At 40.2% G+C, this 25,398-nt stretch overlaps 2 protein-coding genes across 2 annotated transcripts; one reads left to right on the top strand and one right to left on the bottom strand.

Moving 5' to 3' along the window:
* Nucleotides 1–8,449: 8,449 nt before the first annotated feature.
* Nucleotides 8,450–11,431, bottom strand: LOC139369391 (CD209 antigen-like protein C). Its single transcript, XM_071108670.1, has 7 exons — nucleotides 11,290–11,431; nucleotides 11,042–11,143; nucleotides 10,807–10,937; nucleotides 10,683–10,722; nucleotides 10,470–10,594; nucleotides 10,231–10,334; nucleotides 8,450–8,606 (listed from the first exon to the last, which is right to left on the bottom strand). The coding sequence occupies exons 1-7, from the start codon at nucleotides 11,429–11,431 to the stop codon at nucleotides 8,450–8,452; spliced, it is 801 nt and encodes a 266-aa protein (XP_070964771.1).
* A 6,963-nt stretch (nucleotides 11,432–18,394) lies between these two features.
* Nucleotides 18,395–21,776, top strand: LOC139369390 (CD209 antigen-like protein C). The gene is made up of 7 exons (XM_071108668.1): nucleotides 18,395–18,536; nucleotides 18,683–18,784; nucleotides 18,889–18,935; nucleotides 19,020–19,143; nucleotides 19,281–19,408; nucleotides 19,520–19,623; nucleotides 21,620–21,776. Exons 1-7 carry the CDS (start codon nucleotides 18,395–18,397, stop codon nucleotides 21,774–21,776), a joined length of 804 nt encoding a protein of 267 aa, XP_070964769.1.
* Nucleotides 21,777–25,398: the final 3,622 nt, after the last annotated feature.

The following is a 25,398-nucleotide window of genomic DNA, read 5'->3' as shown; positions in this document are numbered from 1 at the left end:
TGTCACTATTAAATGTGGTGTGACGTGACATACTGTCTTTTCTTATCTCACGTACACTCCTTTACGTATTTATTTGACATTGAAGCTACAACTTTTCATTTGGCTCTATACGCCAGCGTTTTGGATTGGAGATCAAATGTTTCATATGTGGTGACTGTACAGAATGTCACCTTTAATTTAATAAATGGTAAATAATGTTGAGTGAGAAAGTTACAGAGGATCATACCCCCAAGACATGCTAACCTCTCACCATTACCAATAATAGGGGAGGTTAGCATTTTATATCATATCCCCAAGACATGATAACCTCTCACCATTACCAATAATAGGGGAGGTTAGCATTTTATATCATACCCCCAAGACATGCTAACCTCTCACCATTACCAATAATAGGGATGTTAGCATTTTATATCATACCCCCAAGACATGCTAACCTCTCACCATTACCAATAATAGGGATGTTAGCATTTTATATCATACCCCCAAGACATGCTAACCTCTCACCATTACCAATAATAGGGGAGGTTAGCATGTTATATCATACCCCCAAGACATGCTAACCTCTCACCATTACCAATAATAGTGGAGGTTAGCATTTTATATCATACCCCCAAGACATGCTAACCTCCCACCATTACCAATAATAGGGGGGTTAGCATTTTTGGGGGGGTATGATATTTATACCTCTGTAACTTCCTCACTCATTTATTCACAATTCATTCATGATTGTCTTTAATCATGGTATTCTATTCTTATTTACAATAAAAATGACCCCAAAGTTACACAATACATTATTTACCATTAATTACTATTACATTTCCATTTTAGTCATTTAGCAGACTTACAATTAGAGCATTCATGTTTAACATACAGTGACTTAACACACACCCCTAGACTTCTTACACATGTTGTTGTGTTACAAACTTAATTTAAAATGCAGTAAATGTATTTTTTTCTCTCACTCAACTACACAAAATACCCCATAACGACAAAGTTAAAACATATTTTTAGAAATGTTTGCAAATGTATTGAAAATTAAATATAATATAGAATTTACATAAGTATTCACGTCCTAAGTCAATACTTTGTAAAAGTTTTCAATACTCCATATATTGATGGACCCTGGTCAAAAGTAGTGCACTATACAGGGAATATGGTGCCATTTGAGACGTGCCCTTAATGACATTATTCACATTCTATGTAGGTCTTATGTACTGCATCTGTCCTGAAAACACAGGCCACTTTTCATCCATGGATATAAGGTTGGGTTAGGGTTAAGGTAATGGTCAGTTTTGGGTTTGGTCTATCATCTGGTTGTAGTTGGATGCTGGTCAGAAAAGTCCCTCATGTTGGGTATAATACCTACTTTTTTAAGTGTGTGTCTCCCCCTACTGGCTGTTTTCTACAAGCTCTGTTTCTTCCTTCTATTACTGTGACCTTGACCCATAGAGATAGATAGAGAACTCATCTTTATTTGTTCCATTATAGCTCAATTCCATAGTGAAACCAAACCAGTTGACAAACTTGACTACTTTGAAATGGTGGAAGGATGGTGGAAACCCAGATTTTCTTCTCAGAGGACAGGAAGTAGAAACTGCAGTCAACGTATCCTCATTCCTCTTGACAATGCTGCTCTGTTGAAGAGCAAAGGTGAACATATTGAGAAAGTTAGCAAGTATCATTATACTCAAACCCATATATATACACACTATTGCTGTTGATTTTACTTCTAATTAACCACAGTTTATATCTCACCTATATCACAAAAAGCTTTGCCTGAGATGGCCTCTCAAGTCAGGTTGTTGTAACTGGTCTGTCTCTTTAGTCAGGTTGTTGTAACTGGTCTGTCTTTTTAGTCAGGGTGTGGTAACTGGTCTGTCTCTGTAGTCAGGTTGTTGTAACTGGTCTGTCTTTTTAGTCAGGGTGTGGTAACTGGTCTGTCTCTGTAGTCAGGTTGTTGTAAATGTTCTGTCTCTGTAGTCAGGTTGTTGTAACTGGTCTGTCTCTTTAGTCAGGTTGTTGTAACTGGTCTGTCTCTGTAGTCAGGTTGTTGTAACTGGTCTGTCTCTTTAGTCAGGGTGTTGTAACTGGTCTGTCTCTTTAGTCAGGTTGTTGTAACTGGTCTGTCTCTGTAGTCAGGTTGTTGTAACTGGTCTGTCTCTGTAGTCAGGTTGTTGTAACTGGTCTGTCTCTGTAGTCAGGGTGTGGTAACTGGTCTCTCTCTGTAGTCAGGGTGTTGTAACTGGTCTCTCTCTTTAGTCAGGTTGTTGTAACTGGTCTGTCTCTGTAGTCAGGGTGTTGTAACTGGTCTCTCTCTTTAGTCAGGTTGTTGTAACTGGTCTCTCTCTTTAGTCAGGTTGTTGTAACTGGTCTGTCTCTTTAGTCAGGAGTCATACTGGTTATATAAGAGAAAAATGCTTCCTTGATGGATCAGCTACTTGTTAAAACTCAGTTTCTTATTGCTACTGTAAGTGAGAGGCCTTTAAAAACAGACTGTGCAGTAGACAGCAATGTTCCCTCTAAACCGCGCATATGAGTGGCCGCTCACTTCCTCCAGGAGTGCTGCACAGAAGAAACGCCATGCTACACAGAGGTGGAAGAGATTGAACTTCACAGAGTTCAACCCTATTAGTTTGCACTATAAAGATCAATGTTTTTTTCTGTGATCGAATCTATATCCTATCAGCCCCTTTTCAATGCAACAAACCAAAACAAATATAACTTTGCAAGATTGAGTCTGTGATTTTGTTTAGGGCAGACCCAGAGCACAACGGAGTAGAATTTTATTGGAAGGGGATGCCCACCAGTGGTCGTTCAATCACACCAGAGTGAATGCGCATTTCACATCAGTTCAGATCACAGCGCAGAATCGCTCAAGTGCACATTTCTTGATTTTCTTTGCTAGTTGATGAGTTATTAGCCTGCTTCCAACTCACACCCTCAAACACATAGATCCCCTGAATGCAGCTCACTTTCCAGCCCCCTTTCCAGCTCACACTCTCAAACACTTACATCCCCTGAATGCAGCTCACTCTCCAGATCCCAATCACCTAAATTCTAATCACCTGTTCACTCACCTGTATGTAATTATCACACACTATTCAGTTCAGTTCTTTGCATCCTATCACTGTGAGGTATTGTTTGTTTTGTCAGTTCCACAATAAATGTTTGATTTGTTCGATAAAGTCCATTTATGTCCAAATACTTCCTTTTTGTTTGTGTGTTTAGTACACAATCCAAACTCACGAGGCGCGGGCAAGTCCAGGCGAAAGTTCAGATGAAAAGTCATATTACAGTTCGTAGAAACATGTCAAACGATGTATAGAATCAATCTTTAGGATGTTTTTAACATAAATCGTCAATAATGTTCCAACCGGAGAATTGCTTTGTAGAAATCCGATGTAAACGCAGGTCGCTCACGTGAGCGCACGTGATCAGCGTGTGTGATCAGCTCATGGCACTCTCGCAGAGCCCTCTATCCAAATCTATATATATGTATTTGGACATAAATGGACATCGTTTGACATGTTTTGGATAGATTTGGATATATGTGCATATATTAGGAACTGGGCCTGAGTAGCAGGTAGTTTACTCTGGGCACCCTATTCATCCAAGCTACTCAATACTGCCCCCCAGTCCCAAAGAAGTTAATATTTCACTACTCATTGATGATGAGCCCTCGAGGACAGAAAAATTGCGACCAAGGTGATGGTGAGAGCTTCGAAAGAGATATATTTTATCAGGTGCTTGACAGTCTCACAGCTAAGCTGCAGAGGTGTTTTTCAAAGAAGAATTGCGAGATCATGCAAGGGGTCCTGTTTGCCTTTGACCTTTGAGTCAGATTTAGAGGACATCAATCATGAGTTTCATCAAACCAAGCGGCTTCTTGATAGGAGAGAAAAAAGTGGAAGGGACAGACCGTCTACTTTCCTTGACTTTGTTGTGTTTCTAGAACCTTCTAAGGATGTCTTCCATGAGCTATTTCGATGCTGTAAGATTTCTGTTGTTACACCAGTCAGCAGTGCTTCCTGCGAGAGAAGCTTCTCAGCTTTACTGATTAAAACCCACCTCAGGACAACAATGGTTGAGGTTAAGTCACCTCGGAATTCTCAGTGTTGAGTCAAGGAGGGCAGGCTCCCCCAACACGGATGAGTTTGTGATACATTTTGCCAGTTCTCACCAGAAAAAAATCTGTGTCTTTGTTATTCTTATTATTAAAGTGATAATCATCGGTTAATAATTGGACTCACTTGTTTTTTAATAAGCATAAGCCTATGGCAAATCACATGACATGTTTCTAATAAAAAATAATGAAGAATAATTTTACAGAGTTCAGTATGTCTACATTCTCTCCTCTTAATCTAAACACAACAATTATTTGTCTTATTTTTTCTCTCTTCCTCATTCTCTTAATTTTCTTCTTCCTCCTCTGTCTCTCTCTGACACTAAGGCTCTATCTCAATTCGTCTTCCTAGATTCCTCTCCTCCTTTCTCTTCTCCTCCTTCTCAACCCTATTAGAGGAGAAGATCCAAGGTCCATCCCCTAGGATTGTATTGTCCAATGTGTTTTGAGACAGAGGGGAGGAGAGAAGATGTGAGGAGGAATCAAGTAAGGGTGCATTAAAAAAGAACCCGTAGGCAAGTCTGTAATACAACTATTTAATCTCTTTGGTATGTTCATCTCTCACTTTAACCAATAGGTGGAATCATCACTTAACCATTCAGCACTGTATCCAACCAACATAATAATCATAATCCACATGATCAACATAATAACTATGAGAGAGAGAGAGAGAGAGAGAGAGAGAGAGAGAGAGAGAGGTTATTGTTACACCTCTTTCTCACAGATCCAGTTATGATTTGTGCCACAATTGTCATCGTACCATGTCTGTACAGGATCAGCTTGTCTATAGTATATCTCAACACAGTCCTCCTGCCCAGGGAACAGACCACCATTATTAGGCTGTCCTTTCCCCCAGTACCTAAACAACACAGAACACAGAAAACCAGACAGTCAGACACTGGTGAAAACATCCTCCTCAATTATAGACACGGTCCTATGTTTTTACAGTTTTAAAGAAACACTCTGTAAGATGTAATCAAGAATGGAACATTAACAATGACATGTATTTTTTATATAATAACATTTTAATCTAAAAATATGACTTGATTTCTAAGATACATCTCTAGTTCTCATTGAATAACATTCATAAGTAGAAACATACATTTTGATGAATATGATTGGAAGCAAAATATCATTGTTGTTTTGTATCTCCATTTCACAGGGTAAAATGGTCAAATCTCTCACCCTGTGGTCAGTGTGGTGCCATCCACCCACTTCCAGATCCCCTCAGTAACAGAGTCATTTAGACCAATCCAGACTCTCAGGTGGAGGTTCAAGACAAATGTCTGTTGTTGAGAAAGATTAAGATAATGTCACCCTTAATATATTTATAAAACACTGCAAACATATTAGTGTACTGATGAAAAGTATACCTACTCTCTCTCTCTCTCTCTCTCTCTCTCTCTCTCTCTCTCTCTCTCTATCGCTCTCTCTTTCTCTCTCTCTCTCTCTGCTGTTTATGATCACGAGGTCTGCTCCTCTCCCCTTACAGTCCTGTCTGTTCTCTCTCTCACCTGTTCCTCTCTACTGTTTATGATCACGAGGTCTGCTCCTCTCCCCTTACAGTCCTCTCTGCTCTGCTTCCAGGTTTTCTCCTCAGTAGACAGGAAGTACAAACTGGAGTCAAAGTATCTCCATCCCTCCTGACAATGCTGCTCTGTTGAAGAGCAAAGGTGAACACATTGAGAAACTTAGTCAGTATCTCTATACTCAAAAACCCATTGATATGTAATTATTATAATTTATCACAGTTTATATCTCACCTATCACAAAAAGCTTTGCCTGAATATGGCCTTTCTCTGTAGTCAGGTTGTTGTATCTGGTCTGTAGCTGGTCTCTCTCTTTAGTCAGGTTGTTGTATCTGGTCTGTAACTGGTCTCTCTCTTCAGTCAGGTTGTTGTATCTGGTCTGTATCTGGTCTCTCTCTCTAGTCAGGTTGTTGTATCTGGTCTGTAACTGGTCTCTCTCTTCAGTCAGGTTGTTTTATCTGATCTGTAACTGGTCTCTCTCTTTATTCAGGTTGTTGTATCTGGTCTGTATCTGGTCTCTCTCTTTAGTCAGGTTGTTGTATCTGGTCTGTATCTGGTCTCTCTCTCTAGTCAGGTTGTTGTATCTGGTCTGTAGCTGGTCTCTCTCTTCAGTCAGGTTGTTGTATCTGATCTGTAGCTGGTCTCTCTCTTTAGTCAGGTTGTTGTATCTGGTCTGTAGCTGGTCTTTCTCTTTAGTCAGGTTATTGTATCTGGTCTGTAGCTGGTCTCTCTCTCTAGTCAGGTTGTTGTATCTGGTCTGTAGCTGGTCTCTCTCTTCAGTTGCGTTGATTTTAAAAAGGGAGAAACTCTGGAACAGGTTATTCCTTTTATCCTCAAAATCTTTGATGACTCTGTTATCTATAAAGTATAAACACATAGTTACTAAGTAAAACACCTGGTAAATAGGCTTAGTAACCAGCACTTCTTACAATTAGGTGATAAGCAATGAACTTGGAGACAAACTCACAGTAGACAGACAGGCCTATGATCCCAGCCAGTAGAACACACAGCAGCCCCAGAAACACTGCAGCAACTAGGAAGGGTCTCTTCACTGATCTATTAGGCTCTGTGGACACATACAAGAGACTTTAATGTTTTTTTTGTGTGTGTGTGTGTGTGTGTGTGTGTGTGTGTGTGTGTGTGTGTGTGTGTGTGTGTGTGTGTGTGTGTGTGTGTGTGTGTGTGTGTGTGTGTGTGTGTGTTGTGTGTGTGTGTGTGGGTGTGTGTGTGTGTGTGTTACCTGAGTGCTGGGCTCCTGGTCCATTATTAGGAGCAGTGTCTGCTGTCTCTTCTCTCTTGGTGTTGGTCTCACCGTCTCTCAGGGTGTCTGCACTGATGTAGATATCTACAATCCTCTCCTCCATCTCACCTCTGTCAAATTTGACATTCTTGTTCATATCTGGCTCAGCATAGATGACCTTTGACATCTTTAACAGTACCTAAGTATTTCTTTCTATGTAGGTCTACTATACATTAAGTCTCTGATTCTAGAATTAATGTGGTGGTCTTCCAACTTGGCTGCCAGGAGGCGTCGTACATCAACTGCAAGCCCTCTATACGTTAATTCTCTGCTTCTTGTGGTATCTCTGAATCCTCTGTGTGTCTCTGTCTGTGTGACTCCTATAGGTGTTAACTCTAGGGAAGTATCAACAAAATGACACCGGTAGTTGTGGCTATGCTAATGCAAAAATATAACAAGTTTGCACACTGTGTTTGTGCTTGTGAGAGATTGTTCCAGTGGTTATTGTTAAACCATTTTCTGCAGAACAATATAAATCATTCCATGTCTCTACATGGTCATCTTGTCCAGAGTATATCTCAAAACATTCCTCCTGCCCAGGGAATGGGACTTGCTATTTGTGATGATGGACAGGACACTATCATACCAGGAAGATATAGATCATAGAGGGGAAGTGGAGAACAAAGACTAGCTGTTAACATATATTACATATCATATGTAACAGCCCCAAGATAATTCAGGGAGTTTCCAGAACTCCTCCTTCCTTTCACCTTTCTGCTGATTTGGACCCTCTGTTTACTCCCAAATATACATCAACATGTTCAGGAGGTCCAGGACTACAAACATGGGTCATTATAATGACCAGACAATAGATTTTTCACCACAAGATTACACCAAGTGGTTATTGAGGGTGGGTATGCTTAACCAGTGAGGATCAACCTGATTGGTTGAGGAGTTTTTGAGTGACAGCTGGTTGAACCACTGGAAATATCCACTTCCCTTCCCTCTTTTGGGACCCATATAAGGTAACAACAGTCAAATATGAGCATTTGATATTGTGCTTATATGTAACTTGACAACAAAGACTGACTGTTAAATATTATTAAGTAACATTCTTTGATATCTCTACTACACTCATTGATTGGTGATACAGTCCCCTCCTTCCTATACAGTGTATGTAATGGTGGTTTGGTACTGTTGAGAATGTCATCACCAGGCCTGAATTGGAGCATGTAAATATCTGTAGAATATATTTTAATTGAATATTATGTAAATGCACAAAGTCAAATGTACTGAATTAATGTTGAATGAAGCTACAAGAAGCAAATTAAGACTTTTATTAAAATGATACCACAAAGAAATACAACAATAGGTGTGTGTGTGTGTGTGTGCGTTAGTGTACGTGCATGCATGTGTTCGAGCGCATGTCTGAATGAGGGTGTGTGATGGTGTGTGTGTGAGAGAGAGAGACAGACAGAGAGAATGAGAGAGAATGAAGGAGGAAGTTGTTTGCACTCTAGGCTACTGTATGTGTTACAGTATGTTGTCATGGTGATGTTAAAGCACTTTCTCACAAATCCAGTTGAGTTTGATGCCACATGACAAGTCATTCCACGCCTCCAGATGACTCTGATTGTTACGTATGTGAACACAGTCCTCCTCACCATATTCTGGTTTGCCATCACCATTATCAGGCTGATGTGGAGACCAGTACCTACGGGGTTAAAAACAGTCAGATATCATGGTTAATACCAGTACCTACAGGGTTAACAACAGTCAGACATCATGGTTAATACCAGTACCTACAGGGTTAAAAACAGTCAGATATCATGGTTAATACCAGTAGCTACAGGGTTAAAAACAGTCAGATATCATGGTTAATACCAGTACCTACAGGGTTAACAAAAGTCAGATATCATGGTTAATACCAGTACCTACAGGGTTAAAAACAGTCAGATATCATGGTTAATACCAGTACCTACAGGGTTAAAAACAGTCAGATATCATGGTTAATACCAGTAGCTACAGGGTTAAAAACAGTCAGATATCATGGTTAATACCAGTACCTACAGGGTTAACAAAAGTCAGATATCATGGTTATTACCAGTACCTACAGGGTTAACAACAGTCAGATATCATGGTTAATACCAGTACCTACGGGGTTAAAAACAGTCAGATATCATGGTTAATACCAGTACCTACAGGGTTAAAAACAGTCAGATATCATGGTTAATACCAGTACCTACGGGGTTAAAAACAGTCAGATATCATGGTTAATACCAGTACCTACGGGGTTAACAACAGTCAGATATCATGGTTAATACCAGTACCTACAGGGTTAATAACAGTCAGATATCATGGTTAATACCAGTACCTACAGGGTTAACAACAGTCAGATATCACAGTTAAAACATCACAATCCTAAATAATGTACAGAAATGTTTCAGCTTAAATTCAACTTTGTTGACTGCTGCGATTAATTACAATAATCTGTATAAATAAAGGCTGAATAAACTGAAAATTGGAGCCTTATTGTCAGAGTAGTTATCATCTCTAACTCTGTGGTCAGTGTTGGTCTATCAGTTGAGTATGGAGAACCTAGAGTATGAACAACACAGAGAATCAGTCCTTCTCCTTACACTGTGGTCAGTGTTATTATAACAGTAGTATATTACCTTGGGTTGGTCAGTGTTATTATAACAGTAGTATATTACCTTGGGGTGGTCAGTGTTATTAGAGCAGTAGTGTATTACCTTGGGTTGGTCAGTGTTATTAGAGCAGTAGTATATTACCTTGGGGTGGTCAGTGTTATTAGAGCAGTAGTGTATTACCTTGGGTTGGTCAGTGTTATTAGAGCAGTAGTATATTACCTTGGGTTGGTCAGTGTTATTATAACAGTAGTATATTACCTTGGGGTGGTCAGTGTTATTATAACAGTAGTATATTACCTTGGGTTGGTCAGTGTTATTATAACAGTAATATATTACCATGGGTTGGTCAGTGTTATTATAACAGTAATATATTACCTTGGGGTGGTCAGTGTTATTAGAGCAGTACTATATTACCTTGGGGTGGTCAGTGTTATTATAGCAGTAGTATATTACCTTGGGTTGATCAGTGTTATTATAACAGTAGTATATTACCTTGGGGTGGTCAGTGTTATTATAGCAGTAGTATATTACCTTGGGTTGGTCAGTGTTATTATAACAGTAGTATATTACCTTGGGTTGGTCAGTGTTATTATAACAGTAGTATATTACCTTGGGGTGGTCAGTGTTATTAGAGCAGTAGTATATTGCCTTGGGGTGGTCAGTGTTATTATAGCAGTAATATATTACCTTGGGTTGGTCAGTGGGGTGCCGTCCACCCATATCAAGTTCCCCTCAGTAACAGAGTCAGTCAGACCAATCCAGACTCCCTTGTTGAGGTTGAAGAGAAACTCCTGTTGTTGAAAAAGATAAATAAATATTCTCTCTCTCTCTCTCTCTCTCTCTCTCTCTCTCTCTCTCTCTCTCTCTCTCTCTCTCTCTCTCTCTCTCTCTCTCTCTCTCTCTCGCTCTCTCGCTCTCTCTCTCACCTGTTCCTTATCACTGTTTATGATCACCAGGTCTGCTCCTCTCTCCAGACAGTCCTCTCTGCTCTCCTTCCAGGTTTTAGTATCATCAGACAGGAAGTACCAACTGGAATCAAAATTCTGCCAGCCTTTGGGACAGGATACTTAAGTAAAAAAATTCAGCACACAATAAAGTGTGTGGGATTAATGAAAATGTACTATTGTATGTTTACTCACCGAGATTGGTAAGCCTCCCACTAAGAAAATCTCTCTCAGTCTGTAGCTGGTCTCTCTCTTTAATCAGAAGGCTATAACTGGCCTGTAGTTGGTCTCTCTCTTTAGTCAGGTTGTTGCAACTGGCCTGTAGCTGGTCTCCCTCTTTAGTCAGGTTGTTGTAACTGGACTGTAGCTGGTCTTTCTCTTCAGTCAGATTGCTGTAACTGGCCAGCAGCTGGTTTCTCTCTGTTGAGTTGTGATGATCAATGACTCCATCTGTAAAAGGGAAAAGTTTATCAAACATGTAACTAAAACACCATTGATGATTAAGTATAATTAAGTAGGCTCCTTAATTCTCAGTGACAACATACTAAACTTACAGTAGAGAGACAGGCCTATGATCGCAGCCAGTAGGAGAACACACAGCAGCCCCAGACACACTGCAGCAACTCCAGAGGGTCTCTTCCACCACTGAACATGTACTGAATCACAAATGATTAAAGATCTTTGGTAATGTGTTTTACTGTATCATCCAGGATTGAGACAAATAAAGCTAGAGTTCTACAGGGTTATCACACCTGTATTTGTTTGTGTGCTTATGTGTGTGTGTGTGTCCGTGCAATCTTACCTGAAGCAACAACTCCATCTCTTGTACTGGGCTTGAAGGCATTTACGTTGGCATATAATTGGCCATCAATGTCTGTGTTCTTCATTGTATCAGGCTCATCGTCTTCAAATCCATCTGAGATTTCATAAACTTCCTCTGACATCTTAACACACTGGTGGTCCAATACAGTACCTTCTACTTATCTCAGCTCCAATATACGTCTGTATCTATGTGTTCTCTCTGGACTGTCCTGCATCTGTGTGACTTATTATAGTGATACATGTTTTAAACAGTTAACCACAGTGAAGAGGAAACTGTCAAATCAACACCACACTGGTCATCACGTGACTTGCACCAGCCAATCTAAACATGTATGTTTCCCACAGCGCTCATCAGTATTAAACATGTGTTTCAACTGAAGTGATAATATAATACATGATATGACTCCCACCAGCCTTAGTGTGGTAATATAATACATGGTATGACTCCCACCAGCCTTGATAATATAATACATGATATGACTCCCACCAGCCTTAGTGTGATAATATAATACATGACATGACTCCCACCAGTCTTAGTGTGATAATATATTACATGATATGACTCCACCAGCCTTAGTGTGATAATATACTACATGATATGACTCCCACCAGCCTTAGTGTGATAATATAATACATTATATGACTCCCACCAGCCTTAGTGTGATAATATAATACATGATATGACTCCCACCAGTCTTAGTGTGATAATATAATACATTATATGACTCCCACCAGCCTTAGTGTGATAATATAATACATGATATGACTCCCACCAGTCTTAGTGTGATAATATAATACATGATATGACTCCCACCAGCCTTGATAATATAATACATGATATGACTCCCACCAGCCTTGATAATATAATACATTATATGACTCCCACCAGTCTTAGTTTGATAATATAATACATGGTATGACTCCCACCAGCCTTAGTGTGATAATATAATACATGATATGACTCCCATCAGCCTTAGTGTGATAATATAATACATGATATGACTCCCACCAGTCTTAGTGTGATAATATAATACATGATATGACTCCCACCAGCCTTAGTGTGATAATATAATACATGATATGACTCCCACCAGCCTTAGTGTGATAATATAATACATGATATGACTCCCACCAGTCTTAGTTTGATAATATAATACATGATATGACTCCCACCAGCCTTAGTGTGATAATATAATACATGATATGACTCCCATCAGCCTTAGTGTGATAATATAATACATGATATGACTCCCACCAGTCTTAGTGTGATAATATACTACATGATATGACTCCCACCAGCCTTAGTTTGATAATACAATACATTATTTTCAGTTAAGTCAGTTAAGAACAAATTTTTTTTTTCAATGACGGCCTAGGAACAGTTGTTTAACTGCCTGTTCAGGGGCAGAACGGCAGATTTGTACCTTGTCAGCTCGGGGACCTTTCGATTACTAGTCCAACGCTCTAACCACTAGGCTACCCTGCCGCCCCTCTTAGTTTTATAATATAATACATGATATGACTCCCACCAGTCTTGGTTTTATAATATAATATGATATATATGATGTATGTGTGACTCCATATATGATGTATGTGTGAATTCACAGGGTCACAATTTGGGATGTGTTAAAATAAATTTGTATCCTGTTAATTGACATATACACTACATATATCCTGACTGAGTTTACAGCACCCCCAGCCTTCAAATGGAGAGCAGATTATGGATCTCACTCTGTGACTGGTGGTGTGGGGGGTAGTTGCCCCTTGACGCTGATCTTAGGTCAGTTTTGCATTTCCACCACAAATGGTTATGGTTAGGATTGGGTGAGATAAACCTGATCCTAGATCTGAACCTAGGGGAATCTTCCTTCCGTGGTGTGACCGGCAACCATTGGCCATCTACAGTAGGGGTCTTTTTTTATCTATGCTGACTGTGAAGAGTTACTCAGAATGAAAAAGCAGAAGTTCTGACAATATCTCCGTAGTTTCAGTTTGGCAGATTTAATAGAATAGAAAGAAGAATTAAAACCCTTCACATGTATTATGACAAAAAGTTTATATATACACCCTGTCTTTTAGTACAACATAACATATACATACTGGTTACATCTTGGTGACAGAGAACTAGGTGGACTTAGTACTAACTACAGGTACAGCTGTAGTGTTGGTGACAGAGACCTGGGTTGATGTAGTACTAACTACAGGTACAGCTGTAGTGTTGGTGACAGAGACCTGGGTTGATGTAGTACTAACTACAGGTACAGCTGTAGAGTTGGTGACAGAGACCTGGGTGGATGTAGTACTAACTACAGGTACAGCTGTAGTTTTGGTGACAGATACCTGGGTGGATGTAGTACTAACTACAGGTAAAGCTGTAGTGTTGGTGACAGAGACCTGGGTGGATGTAGTACCAACTACAGGTACAGCTGTAGTGTTGGTGACAGAGACCTGGGTGGATGTAGTACTAACTACAGGTACAGCTGTAGAGTTGGTGACAGAGACCTGGGTGGATGTAATACTAACTACAGGTACAGCTTCACCACACTGTCTGTGTGGGTGGACCATTTCAGTTTGTCCATGATGTGTAAGCCGAGGAACTTTAAACTTTCCACCCTCTCCATTACTGTCCCGTCGATGTGGATAGGGGGCTGCTCCCTCTGCTGTTTCCTGAAGTCCACAATCATCTCCTTTGTTTTGTGGACATTGAGTGTGAGGATATTTTCCTGACACCACACTCCGAGGGCCCTCACCTCCTCCCTGTAGGCCGTCTCGTCGTTGTTGGTACTGGATGGCAGGAAGCTTGGCCCCGGTAATGTACTGGGCCTTTCGCACTACCCTCTGTAGTGCCTTGCGGTCGGAGGCCGAGCATTTGCCATTCCATGCAGTGATGCAACCCGTCAGGGTGATGACTAAAGTGACTTATTACACATTTTCAAATCTGACTTCTCTATGTGGCCGTGTATGGAAATGGTCTTTCTGGGCCAAGCGTCCCTTATACTGCAGTACCGAAACAAAACTGTATTAGCAATCGTAATCGTGCTTCTAGACCAGAACCCTGGTAACTTGGAGGAGACGCCTGGTAGCCCGTTCTGGGGAGTGGTTAAACCTGTCTCCTGTAGGGAGGGAGGGAGGGACGGAGAAGGGGGGAACACAGAGAGGGGAAAGATAGAGAGAGAGAGAGAGAGAGAGAGCTTAGTCAGACAACTGATGTAGCTGATAAGAACTGGTAGCTTAAACAACCAATTCCTTTCATATCAGGGTGAGAGGATATGAGAAAAGGAGGCCATTTTAGAGTTTTGAAACAAGACCCTTACCTTGCTTACAACGGAGAGACGCAGGAATGTGTTGTTCAAGTCTGTGGCTCCAGCAGTCTCGGCCTCGATGGTCAGGGTTATATCCGTTCCTGACAGATATGAAGAGAGAGACAAGATAAAGACCAGTTACAACAACCTAACTGAAGAGAGAGACAAGATACAGACCAGTTACAACAACCTGACTGAAGAGAGAGACCAATTACAGACCAGTTACAACAACCTGACTGAAGAGAGAGACAAGATACAGACCAGTTACAACAACCTGACTGAAGAGAGAGACCAGTTACAGACCAGTTACAACAACCTGACTAAAGAGAGAGACCAGCTACAGTCCAGTTACAACAACCTGACTAAAGATAGAGACCAGCTACAGACTGAGAGAGATTTTCTTAGTGGGAGGTCTACCAATCTCAGTGAGTAAACCTACAGTAACTTATTAACATTAATCCCTCACACCTTATCGTGTGTCTGTATTCTTTCATTAAGTATCCGCCATTCCTCATCATATCGCCATTCCTCATCTGTGGTGGAAGGTGGTCGTACTATAGCGGTGTTTGTCAGAACATGAGACAGCCCCAAAATTGCTCTTCTTACAAAAATGTCTGTGTGGTCTGAGCGGTTTGTCTTACAAACTAACATGAACACATTGTGGAAAGGAGAGATTCTGCAGAACTGTCCTAGCAGGTCGACCAGCTTCCTGATTGAATGTGATTGAATACTTAGAACAGTTTCGCCTGCAGTTCGTCACTGACAGAGATCAGAAAAGTACTGAGAGGACAAACACACAAGCACCTACACACACAGAGACACGCACACACACACAAACATATTTAAAGTCCCCCTTTAAATCTTCTGATTAAGATGCCGACAGAGGAAAGGATTGTGTGATGTTTTCTCTCCTCCTGTGGAATAGAGTAGAGCTGTAGAGTTGTATAATAGTTAATCTAGGTCGATGTCATGTGGAACAGTGGAATCAGTGCAGAGAGAGTTGTGTCATTAGATATAACCAGTATGTATGTATATGTTATGTTGTACTGAAAGACAGGGTGGAAATATGAACTTTTTGTCATAATACATGTGAAGGGTTTTTATTCTTCTTTCTGTTCTACTAAATCTGTCAAACTGGAACAATGGAGATGTTGTCAGAACTTCTGCTTTTTCATTCTGAGAAACTATTCACAGTCAGCATAGATAAAAAAAGACCCCTACTGTAGATGGCCAATGGTTGCCGGTCACACCACAGAGGGAAGTTTCCCCTAGGTTCAGATCTAGGATCAGGTTTCTCTCCCCCAATCCTAACCATAACCATGTGTGGTGGAAATTCAAAACCGACCTAAGATCAGCGTCTAGGGATAACTTCCCCCCACACCACCAGTCACGGAGTGAGAGCCATAATGTGCTCTCCATTTGAAGGCTGGGGGTGCTGTAAACTCAGTCAGGATATATGTAGTGTATATGTCAATTAACAGGATACAAATTTATTTTAGCAGATACAAAATTGTGACCCTGTGAATTCACAAATACATCATATAGCATGATATAGAGTCATTTAATGTATTATATGATCAAACTAAGGCTGGTGGGAGTCATATCATGTATTTTATTATCACACTAAGGCTGGTGGGAGTCATATCATGTATTATATTATAACTAAGGCTGGTGGGAGTCATATCATGTATTATATTATAACTAAGGCTGGTGGGAGTCATATCATGTATTATATTATCAAACTAAGGCTGGTGGGAGTCATATCATGTATTATATTATCACACTAAGACTGGTGGGAGTCATATCATGTATTATATTATCAAACTAAGGCTGGTGGGAGTCATATCATGTATTATCTTATCACACTAAGGCTGGTGGGAGTCATATCATGTATTATATTATCACACTAAGGCTGATGGGAGTCATATCATGTATTATATTATCACACTAAGGCTGGTGGGAGTCATATCATGTATTATATTATCAAACTAAGACTGGTGGGAGTCATATCATGTATTATATTATAAATAAGACTGGTGGAGTCATATCATGTATTATATTATCAAACTAAGACTGGTGGGAGTCATATCATGTTTTATATTATAACTAAGGATGGTGGGAGTCATATCATGTATTATATTATCACACTAAGGCTGGTGGGAGTCATATCATGTATTATATTATCACACTAAGGCTGGTGGGAGTCATATCATGTATTATATTATAACACTAAGACTGGTGGGAGTCATATCATGTATTATATTATCACACTAAGGCTGGTGGGAGTCATATCATGTATTATATTATCAAACTAAGGCTGGTGGGAGTCATATCATGTATTATATTATAACTAAGGCTGGTGGGAGTCATATCATGTATTATATTATCAAACTAAGGCTGGTGGGAGTCATATCATGTATTATATTATCACACTAAGGCTGGTGGGAGTCATATCATGTATTATATTATCACACTAAGTCTGGTGGGAGTCATATCATGTATTATATTATAACTAAGTCTGGTGGGAGTCATATCATGTATTATATTATCAAACTAAGGCTGGTGGGAGTCATATCATGTAGTATATTATCACACTAAGGCTGGTGGGAGTCATATCATGTATTATATTATAACTAAGGATGGTGGGAGTCATATCATGTATTATATTATCACACTAAGGCTGGTGGGAGTCATATCATGTATTATATTATCACACTAAGACTGGTGGGAGTCATATCATGTATTATATTATCACACTAAGGCTGGTGGGAGTCATATCATGTATTATATTATCACACTAAGGCTGGTGGGAGTCATATCATGTATTATATTATAACTAAGGATGGTGGGAGTCATATCATGTATTATATTATAACTAAGGATGGTGGGAGTCATATCATGTATTATATTATCAAACTAAGGCTGGTGGGAGTCATATCATGTATTATATTATCACACTAAGGCTGGTGGGAGTCATATCATGTATTATATTATCAAACTAAGACTGGTGGGAGTCATATCATGTATTATATTATCAAACTAAGACTGGTGGGAGTCATATCATGTTTTATATTATAACTAAGGATGGTGGGAGTCATATCATGTATTATATTATCACACTAAGACTGGTGGGAGTCATATCATATATTATATCATCACACTAAGACTGGTGGGAGTCATATCATGTATTATATTATAACTAAGTCTGGTGGGAGTCATATCATGTATTATATTATCACACTAAGACTGGTGGGAGTCATATCATGTATTATATTATCAAACTAAGGCTGGTGGGAGTCATATCATGTATTATATTATCACACTAAGGCTGGTGGGAGTCATATCATGTATTATATTATCACACTAAGGCTGGTGGGAGTCATATCATGTATTATATTATCACACTAAGGCTGGTGGGAGTCATATCATGTATTATATTATCACACCAAGGCTGGTGGGAGTCATATCATGTATTATATTACCACACTAAGGCTGGTGGGAGTCATATCATGTATTATATTATCACTTCAGTTGAAACACATGTTTAATACTGATGAGCGCTGTGGGAAACATACATGTTTAGATTGGCTTGTGCAAGTCATGTGATGACCAGTGTGGTGTTGATTTGACAGTTTCCTCTTCACTGTGGTTAACTGTTTAAAACATGTATCATTATAATAAGTCACACAGATGCTGGACAGTCCAGAGAGAACACATAGATACAGACGTATTTTGGAGCTGAGATAAGTAGAAGGTACTGTATTGGACCACCAGTGTGTTAAGATGTCCGAGGAAGTTTATGAAATCTCAGATGGATTTGAAGACGATGAGCCTGATACAATGAAGAACACAGACATTGATGGCCAATTATATGCCAATGTAAATGCCTTCAAGCCCAGTACAAGAGATGGAGTTGTTGCTTCAGGTAAGATTGCACGGACACACACACACACATAAGCACACAAACAAATACAGGTGTGATAACCCTGTAGAACTCTAGCTTTATTTGTCTCAATCCTGGATGATACAGTAAAACACATTACCAAAGATCTTTAATCATTTGTGATTCAGTACATGTTCAGTGGTGGAAGAGACCCTCTGGAGTTGCTGCAGTGTGTCTGGGGCTGCTGTGTGTTCTCCTACTGGCTGCGATCATAGGCCTGTCTGTCTACTGTAAGTTTAGTATGTTGTCACTGAGAATTAAGGAGCCTACTTAATTATACTTAATCATCAATGGTGTTTTAGTTACATGTTTGATAAACTTTTCCCTTTTACAGATGGAGTCATTGATCATCACAACTCAACAGAGAGAAACCAGCTGCTGGCCAGTTACAGCAATCTGACTGAAGAGAAAGACCAGCTACAGTCCAGTTACAACAACCTGACTAAAGAGGGAGACCAGCTACAGACCAGTTACAACAACCTGACTAAAGAGAGAGACCAACTACAGGCCAGTTATAGCCTTCTGATTAAAGAGAGAGACCAGCTACAGACTGAGAGAGATTTTCTTAGTGGGAGGTTTACCAATCTCGGTGAGTAAACATACAATAGTACATTTTCATTAATCCCACACACTTTATTGTGTGCTGAATTTTTTTACTTAAGTATCCTGTGTGGTAAATTGAAATAAATTCATGTTTTCATCTTGTAGAACAAACCTGTCCCAAAGGCTGGCAGAATTTTGATTCCAGTTGGTACTTCCTGTCTGATGATACTAAAACCTGGAAGGAGAGCAGAGAGGAGGACTGTCTGGAGAGAGGAGCAGACCTGGTGATCATAAACAGTGATAAGGAACAGGTGAGAGAGAGAGCGAGAGAGCGAGAGAGAGAGAGAGAGAGAGAGAGAGAGAGAGAGAGAGAGAGAGAGAGAGAGAGAGAGAGAATATTTATTTATCTTTTTCAACAACAGGAGTTTCTCTTCAACCTCAACAAGGGAGTCTGGATTGGTCTGACTGACTCTGTTACTGAGGGGAACTTGATATGGGTGGACGGCACCCCACTGACCACCCCAAGGTAATATACTACTGCTCTAATAACACTGACCAACCCAAGGTAATACACTACTGCTCTAATAACACTGACCAACCCAAGGTAATACACTACTGCTCTAATAACACTGACCAACCCAAGGTAATACACTACTGTTATAATAACACTGACCACCCCAAGGTAAAAACTACTGCTCTAATAACACTGACCAACCCAAGGTAATATACTACTGTTATAATAACACTGACCACCCCAAGGTAATATACTACTGCTCTAATAACACTGACCACCCCAAGGTAATATAGTACTGCTCTAATAACACTGACCAACCCCAAGGTAATATACTACTGTTATAATAACACTGACCAACCCAAGGTAATATATTACTGCTCTAATAACACTGACCAACCCAAGGTAATATATTACTGCTCTAATAACACTGACCACCCCAAGGTAATATATTACTGCTCTAATAACACTGACCAACCCAAGGTAATACACTACTGCTCTAATAACACTGACCACCCCAAGGTAATACACTACTGCTCTAATAACACTGACCACAGTGTAAGGAGTAGGACTGATTCTCTGTGTTGTTCATACTCTAGGTTCTCCATACTTAACTGATAGACCAACACTGACCACAGAGTTAGAGATGATAACTACTCTGACAATAAGGCTCAAATTTTCAGTTTATTCAGCCTTTATTTATACAGATTATTGTCATTGATGGCAGCAGTCAACAAAGTTGAATTTAAGCTGAAACATTTCTGTACATTATTTAGGATTGTGATGTTTTAACTGTGATATCTGACTGTTGTTAACCCTGTAGGTACTGGTATTAACCATGCTATCTGACTGTTTTTAACCCTGTAGGTACTGGTATTAACCATGATATCTGACTGTTGTTAACCCTGTAGGTACTGGTATTAACCATGATATCTGACTGTTATTAACCCTGTAGGTACTGGTATTAACCATGATATCTGACTGTTATTAACCCTGTAGGTACTGGTATTAACCATGATATCTGACTGCTTTTAACCCTGTAGGTACTGGTATTAACCATGATATCTGACTGCTGTTAACCCTGTAGGTACTGGTATTAACCATGATATCTGACTGTTGTTAACCCTGTAGGTACTGGTATTAACCATGATATCTCACTGTTGTTAACCCTGTAGGTACTGGTATTAACCATGATATCTGACTGTTGTTAACCCTGTAGGTACTGGTATTAACCATGATATCTGAATGTTTTTAACCCTGTAGGTACTGGTATTAACCATGATATCTGACTGTTTTTAACCCTGTAGGTACTGGTATTAACCATGATATCTGACTGTTGTTAACCCTGTAGGTACTGGTATTAACCATGATATCTCACTGTTGTTAACCCTGTAGGTTCTGGTATTAACCATGATATCTGACTTTTGTTAACCCTGTAGGTACTGGTATTAACCATGATATCTGACTGTTTTTAACCCTGTAGCTACTGGTATTAACCATGATATCTGACTGTTTTTAACCCTGTAGGTACTGGTATCAACCATGATGTCTGACTGTTGTTAACCCTGTAGGTCCTGGTATTAACCATGATGTCTGACTGTTGTTAACCCTGTAGGTACTGGTATTAACCATGATATCTGACTGTTTTTAACCCTGTAGGTACTGGTATTTACCGGGATATCTGACTGTTATTAACCCTGTAGATACTGGTAATAACCATGATATCTGACTGTTGTTAACCCTGTAGGTCCTGGTATTTACCATGATATCTGACTGTTTTTAACCCTGTAGGTACTGGTATTTTCTATGATATCTGACTGTTGTTAACCCTGTAGGTACTGGTATTAACCATGATATCTGACTATTTTTAACCCTGTAGGTACTGGTATTAACCATGCTATCTGACTGTTTTTAACCCTGTAGGTACTGGTATTAACCATGATATCTGACTGTTGTTAACCCTGTAGGTACTGGTATTAACCATGATATCTGACTGTTTTTAACCCCGTAGGTACTGGTCTCCACATCAGCCTGATAATGGTGATGGCAAACCAGAATATGGTGAGGAGGACTGTGTTCACATACGTAACAATCAGAGTCATCTGGAGGCGTGGAATGACTTGTCATGTGGCATCAAACTCAACTGGATTTGTGAGAAAGTGCTTTAACATCACCATGACAACATACTGTAACACATACAGTAGCCTAGAGTGCAAACAACTTCCTCCTTCATTCTCTCTCATTCTCTCTGTCTGTCTCTCTCTCTCACACACACACCATCACACACCCTCATTCAGACATGCGCTCGAACACATGCATGCACGTACACTAACGCACACACACACACACACACCTATTGTTGTATTTCTTTGTGGTATCATTTTAATAAAAGTCTTAATTTGCTTCTTGTAGCTTCATTCAACATTAATTCAGTACATTTGACTTTGTGCATTTACATAATATTCAATTAAAATATATTCTACAGATATTTACATGCTCCAATTCAGGCCTGGTGATGACATTCTCAACAGTACCAAACCACCATTACATACACTGTATAGGAAGGAGGGGACTGTATCACCAACCAATGAGTGTAGTAGAGATATCAAAGGATGTTACTTAATCATATTTGACAGTCAGTCTTTGTTGTCAAGTTACATATAAGCACAATATCAAATGCTCATATTTGACTGTTGTTACCTTATATGGGTCCCAAAAGAGGGAAGGGAAGTGGATATTTCCAGTGGTTCAACCAGCTGTCACTCAAAAACTCCTCAACCAATCAGGTTGATCCTCACTGGTTAAGCATACCCACCCTCAATATCCACTTGATGTAATCTTGTGGTGAAAAATCTATTGTCTGGTCATTATAATGACCCATGTTTGTAGTCCTGGACCTCCTGAACATGTTGATGTATATTTGGGAGTAAACAGAGGGTCCAAATCAGCAGAAAGGTGAAAGGAAGGAGGAGTTCTGGAAACTCCCTGAATTATCTTGGGGCTGTTACATATGATATGTAATATATGTTACCAGCTAGTCTTTGTTCTCCACTTCCCCTCTATGATCTATATCTTCCTGGTATGATAGTGTCCTGTCCATCATCACAAATAGCAAGTCCCGTTCCCTGGACAGGAGGACAGTGTTGAGATATACTCTGGACAAGATGACCATGTAGAGACATGGAATGATTTATATTGTTCTGCAGAAAATGGTTTAACAATAACCACTGTAACGATCTCTTACACTCACACATGCAAACAAGTAAGTAAACTTGTTATTTTTTATGTATTAGCATAGCCACAACTACCATTTCATCATTTTGATTCTTCCCTATAGTTAACGCAACATTGTTGAAAATGTCTGAGGCCATCTATACCAAGCCAGATTTGACCAATGTGGTTTGACAGAGGTGATATGGAGAAAAGTATTGTGGATATCTACATCAGTGCAGAGGCCCTGGGGGGAACGGTGAGATCGGCACTATGACACATCTGTCAGCTATGTGACAGTTACAACACCCTTACTGAGGAACGAGACCAACTACAGACAATCTAAGACAACCTGACTGAAGAGAGAGACCAGCTACAGACCCTTTACAACACCCGGACTAATGATAAAGACCAGCTACAGATCAGTTACAACACCCTGACTAAAGAGAGATACCAGCTACAGATCAGTTACAACACCCTGACTAAAGAGAGAGACCAGCTACAGATCAGTTACAACACCCTGACTAAAGAGAGAGACCAGCTACATACAAGTTACAACAACTTAACTAAAGAGAGAGACCAGCTACAGAGGAAGAGAGATGATTTTGAGAAGAGAAGTCATTGTAATCTCAAATAGTTGTCGCTGAGGCCGATTTTTGTACTTTTTATAGTCACTCAATGACTGCCATGTTTTTGGATGACGTAATGATCTCGTTTCTGCTCAAATCAAATCAAATTGTATTGGTCACATACACATATTTACCAGATGTCTAATGCTGTGCAGTGTGCCCCCGATAAATGCGTTGGGCAGACCGTACCACCCTCTGGAGAGCCTCGAGCCTCCCTGTACCCACTGAGCGCTAGTGAGCATGTGATGTTGGGCTGTGTAAACCGGATGCAGTGCGCGCTAACCAAGGTTGCCAGGTGCACGGTGTAGCCTCCGACACATTGGTGCGGCTGGCTTCCGGGTTGGATGCACGCTGTGTTAAGAAGCAGTGCGGCTGGTTGGGTTGTGTATCGGACGCATGACATTCAACCTTCGTCTCTCCCCAGCCCGTACGGGAGTTGTAGCGATGAGACAAGATAGTAGCTACTACAAGAATTGGATACCACGAAATTGGGGAGAAAAAGGGGTAAAAATTCACAAAAAAAACAAACAAAAAAAAACAAACATGCAGCTCCTAAAACTGGCAGCTCTCTGCCAACCTCACTGACTGTGTCAGTGGGACAAGAATCATCTGCATCAGCCTATACCAGGGCAATGGGACCCTCAACACTTCTAGGGCAGTAGGCCACAGGTCCAAGAATGTGACCAGGTTGGACTACAGCTTCACCTGCTGTTCAAAGTAGGTAGAGCTGGTGGTAGTGGACAGGTCAGGCAGCGTGGGTGTGTGTCTGGGCTTAGCGAAGGACTCTGTGGGGGTGGTTGTGAGCTCTACAGCCCAAGGCCTTGGTTTCTCAAAAGCATTTTTTGTCTAAGTCCATCGTTTCAACAATAGGATCCTATTGTTCTCAGATGAATCCCTTACCCTTAATATTATTTTGGGTAACCGGGCCCAGGTCTCTGTCACCAACACTACAGTTGTACCTGTAGTTAGTACTACATCCACCCAGGTCTCTGTCACCAACACTACAGCTGTACCTGTAGTTAGTACTACATCCACCCAGGTCTCTGTCACCAACACTACAGCTGTACCTGTAGTTAGTACTACATCCACCCAGGTCTCTGTCACCAACACTACAGTTGTACCTGTAGTTAGTACTACATCCACCCAGGTCTCTGTCACCAACACTACAGCTGTACCTGTAGTTAGTACTACATCCACCCAGGTCTCTGTCACCAACACTACAGCTGTACCTGTAGTTAGTACTACATCCACCCAGGTCTCTGTCACCAACACTACAGCTGTACCTGTAGTTAGTACTACATCCACCCAGGTCTCTGTCACCAACACTACAGCTGTACCTGTAGTTAGTACTACATCCACCCAGGTCTCTGTCACCAACACTACAGTTGTACCTGTAGTTAGTACTACGTCCACCAGAGGGCCACCTTTGACTCTGTCCCTCTATCTAATGATTTGTGTGATGCTTTCTCTCCTCCTGTGGAATAGAGTAGAGCTATAGAGTTGTATAATAGTTAATGTAGGTATGTATGTATGTAATATGATATAGAGTCATATAATGTATTCAATTATCAAACTAAGACTGGTGGAGTCATAGCATGTAGTATATTATCACACTAAGGCTGGTGGGAGTCATATCATGTATTATATTATCACACTAAGGCTGGTGGGAGTCATATCATGTATTATTTTAACAGACTTAGGCTGGTGTGAGTCATATCATGTAGTATATTATCAAACTAAGACTGGTGTGAGTCATATCATGTAGTATATTATCAAACTAAGACTGGTGTGAGTCATATCATGTAGTATATATTCAAACCTAGGCTGGTGGGAGTCATACCATGTATTATATTATCTAACTAAGGCTGGTGGGAGTCACGTGGTGGCCAGTGTTTCTAATCCACTGTGGTTGACTGATAAAGAGTTTCACTATCATACAGTATGTCAAGGT

This window comes from Oncorhynchus clarkii, chromosome 17 (assembly GCF_045791955.1).
Source record: "Oncorhynchus clarkii lewisi isolate Uvic-CL-2024 chromosome 17, UVic_Ocla_1.0, whole genome shotgun sequence".
NCBI classification, from domain to species: Eukaryota; Metazoa; Chordata; class Actinopteri; order Salmoniformes; family Salmonidae; genus Oncorhynchus; species Oncorhynchus clarkii.
Note: the sequence above shows the minus strand (reverse complement) of the source record. Positions and strands in the feature narration are given on the sequence as shown.

Coding starts and splice junctions, on each gene's coding strand:
- LOC139369390 (XM_071108668.1), top strand. CDS start 18,395: ATGTCCGAGGAAGTTTATGAAATCTCAGATGGATTTGAAGACGATGAG. Junction 18,785..18,888: donor CATAGGCCTGTCTGTCTACT/GTAAGTTTAGTA, acceptor TCCCTTTTACAG/ATGGAGTCATTGATCATCAC. Junction 18,936..19,019: donor CAGAGAGAAACCAGCTGCTG/GCCAGTTACAGC, acceptor GACCAGCTACAG/ACCAGTTACAACAACCTGAC.
- LOC139369391 (XM_071108670.1), bottom strand. CDS start 11,431: ATGTCAGAGGAAGTTTATGAAATCTCAGATGGATTTGAAGACGATGAG. Junction 10,595..10,682: donor TGGGAGGCTTACCAATCTCG/GTGAGTAAACAT, acceptor CCTGTCCCAAAG/GCTGGCAGAATTTTGATTCC. Junction 8,607..10,230: donor ACCCCACTGACCAACCCAAG/GTAATATATTAC, acceptor TTAACCCCGTAG/GTACTGGTCTCCACATCAGC.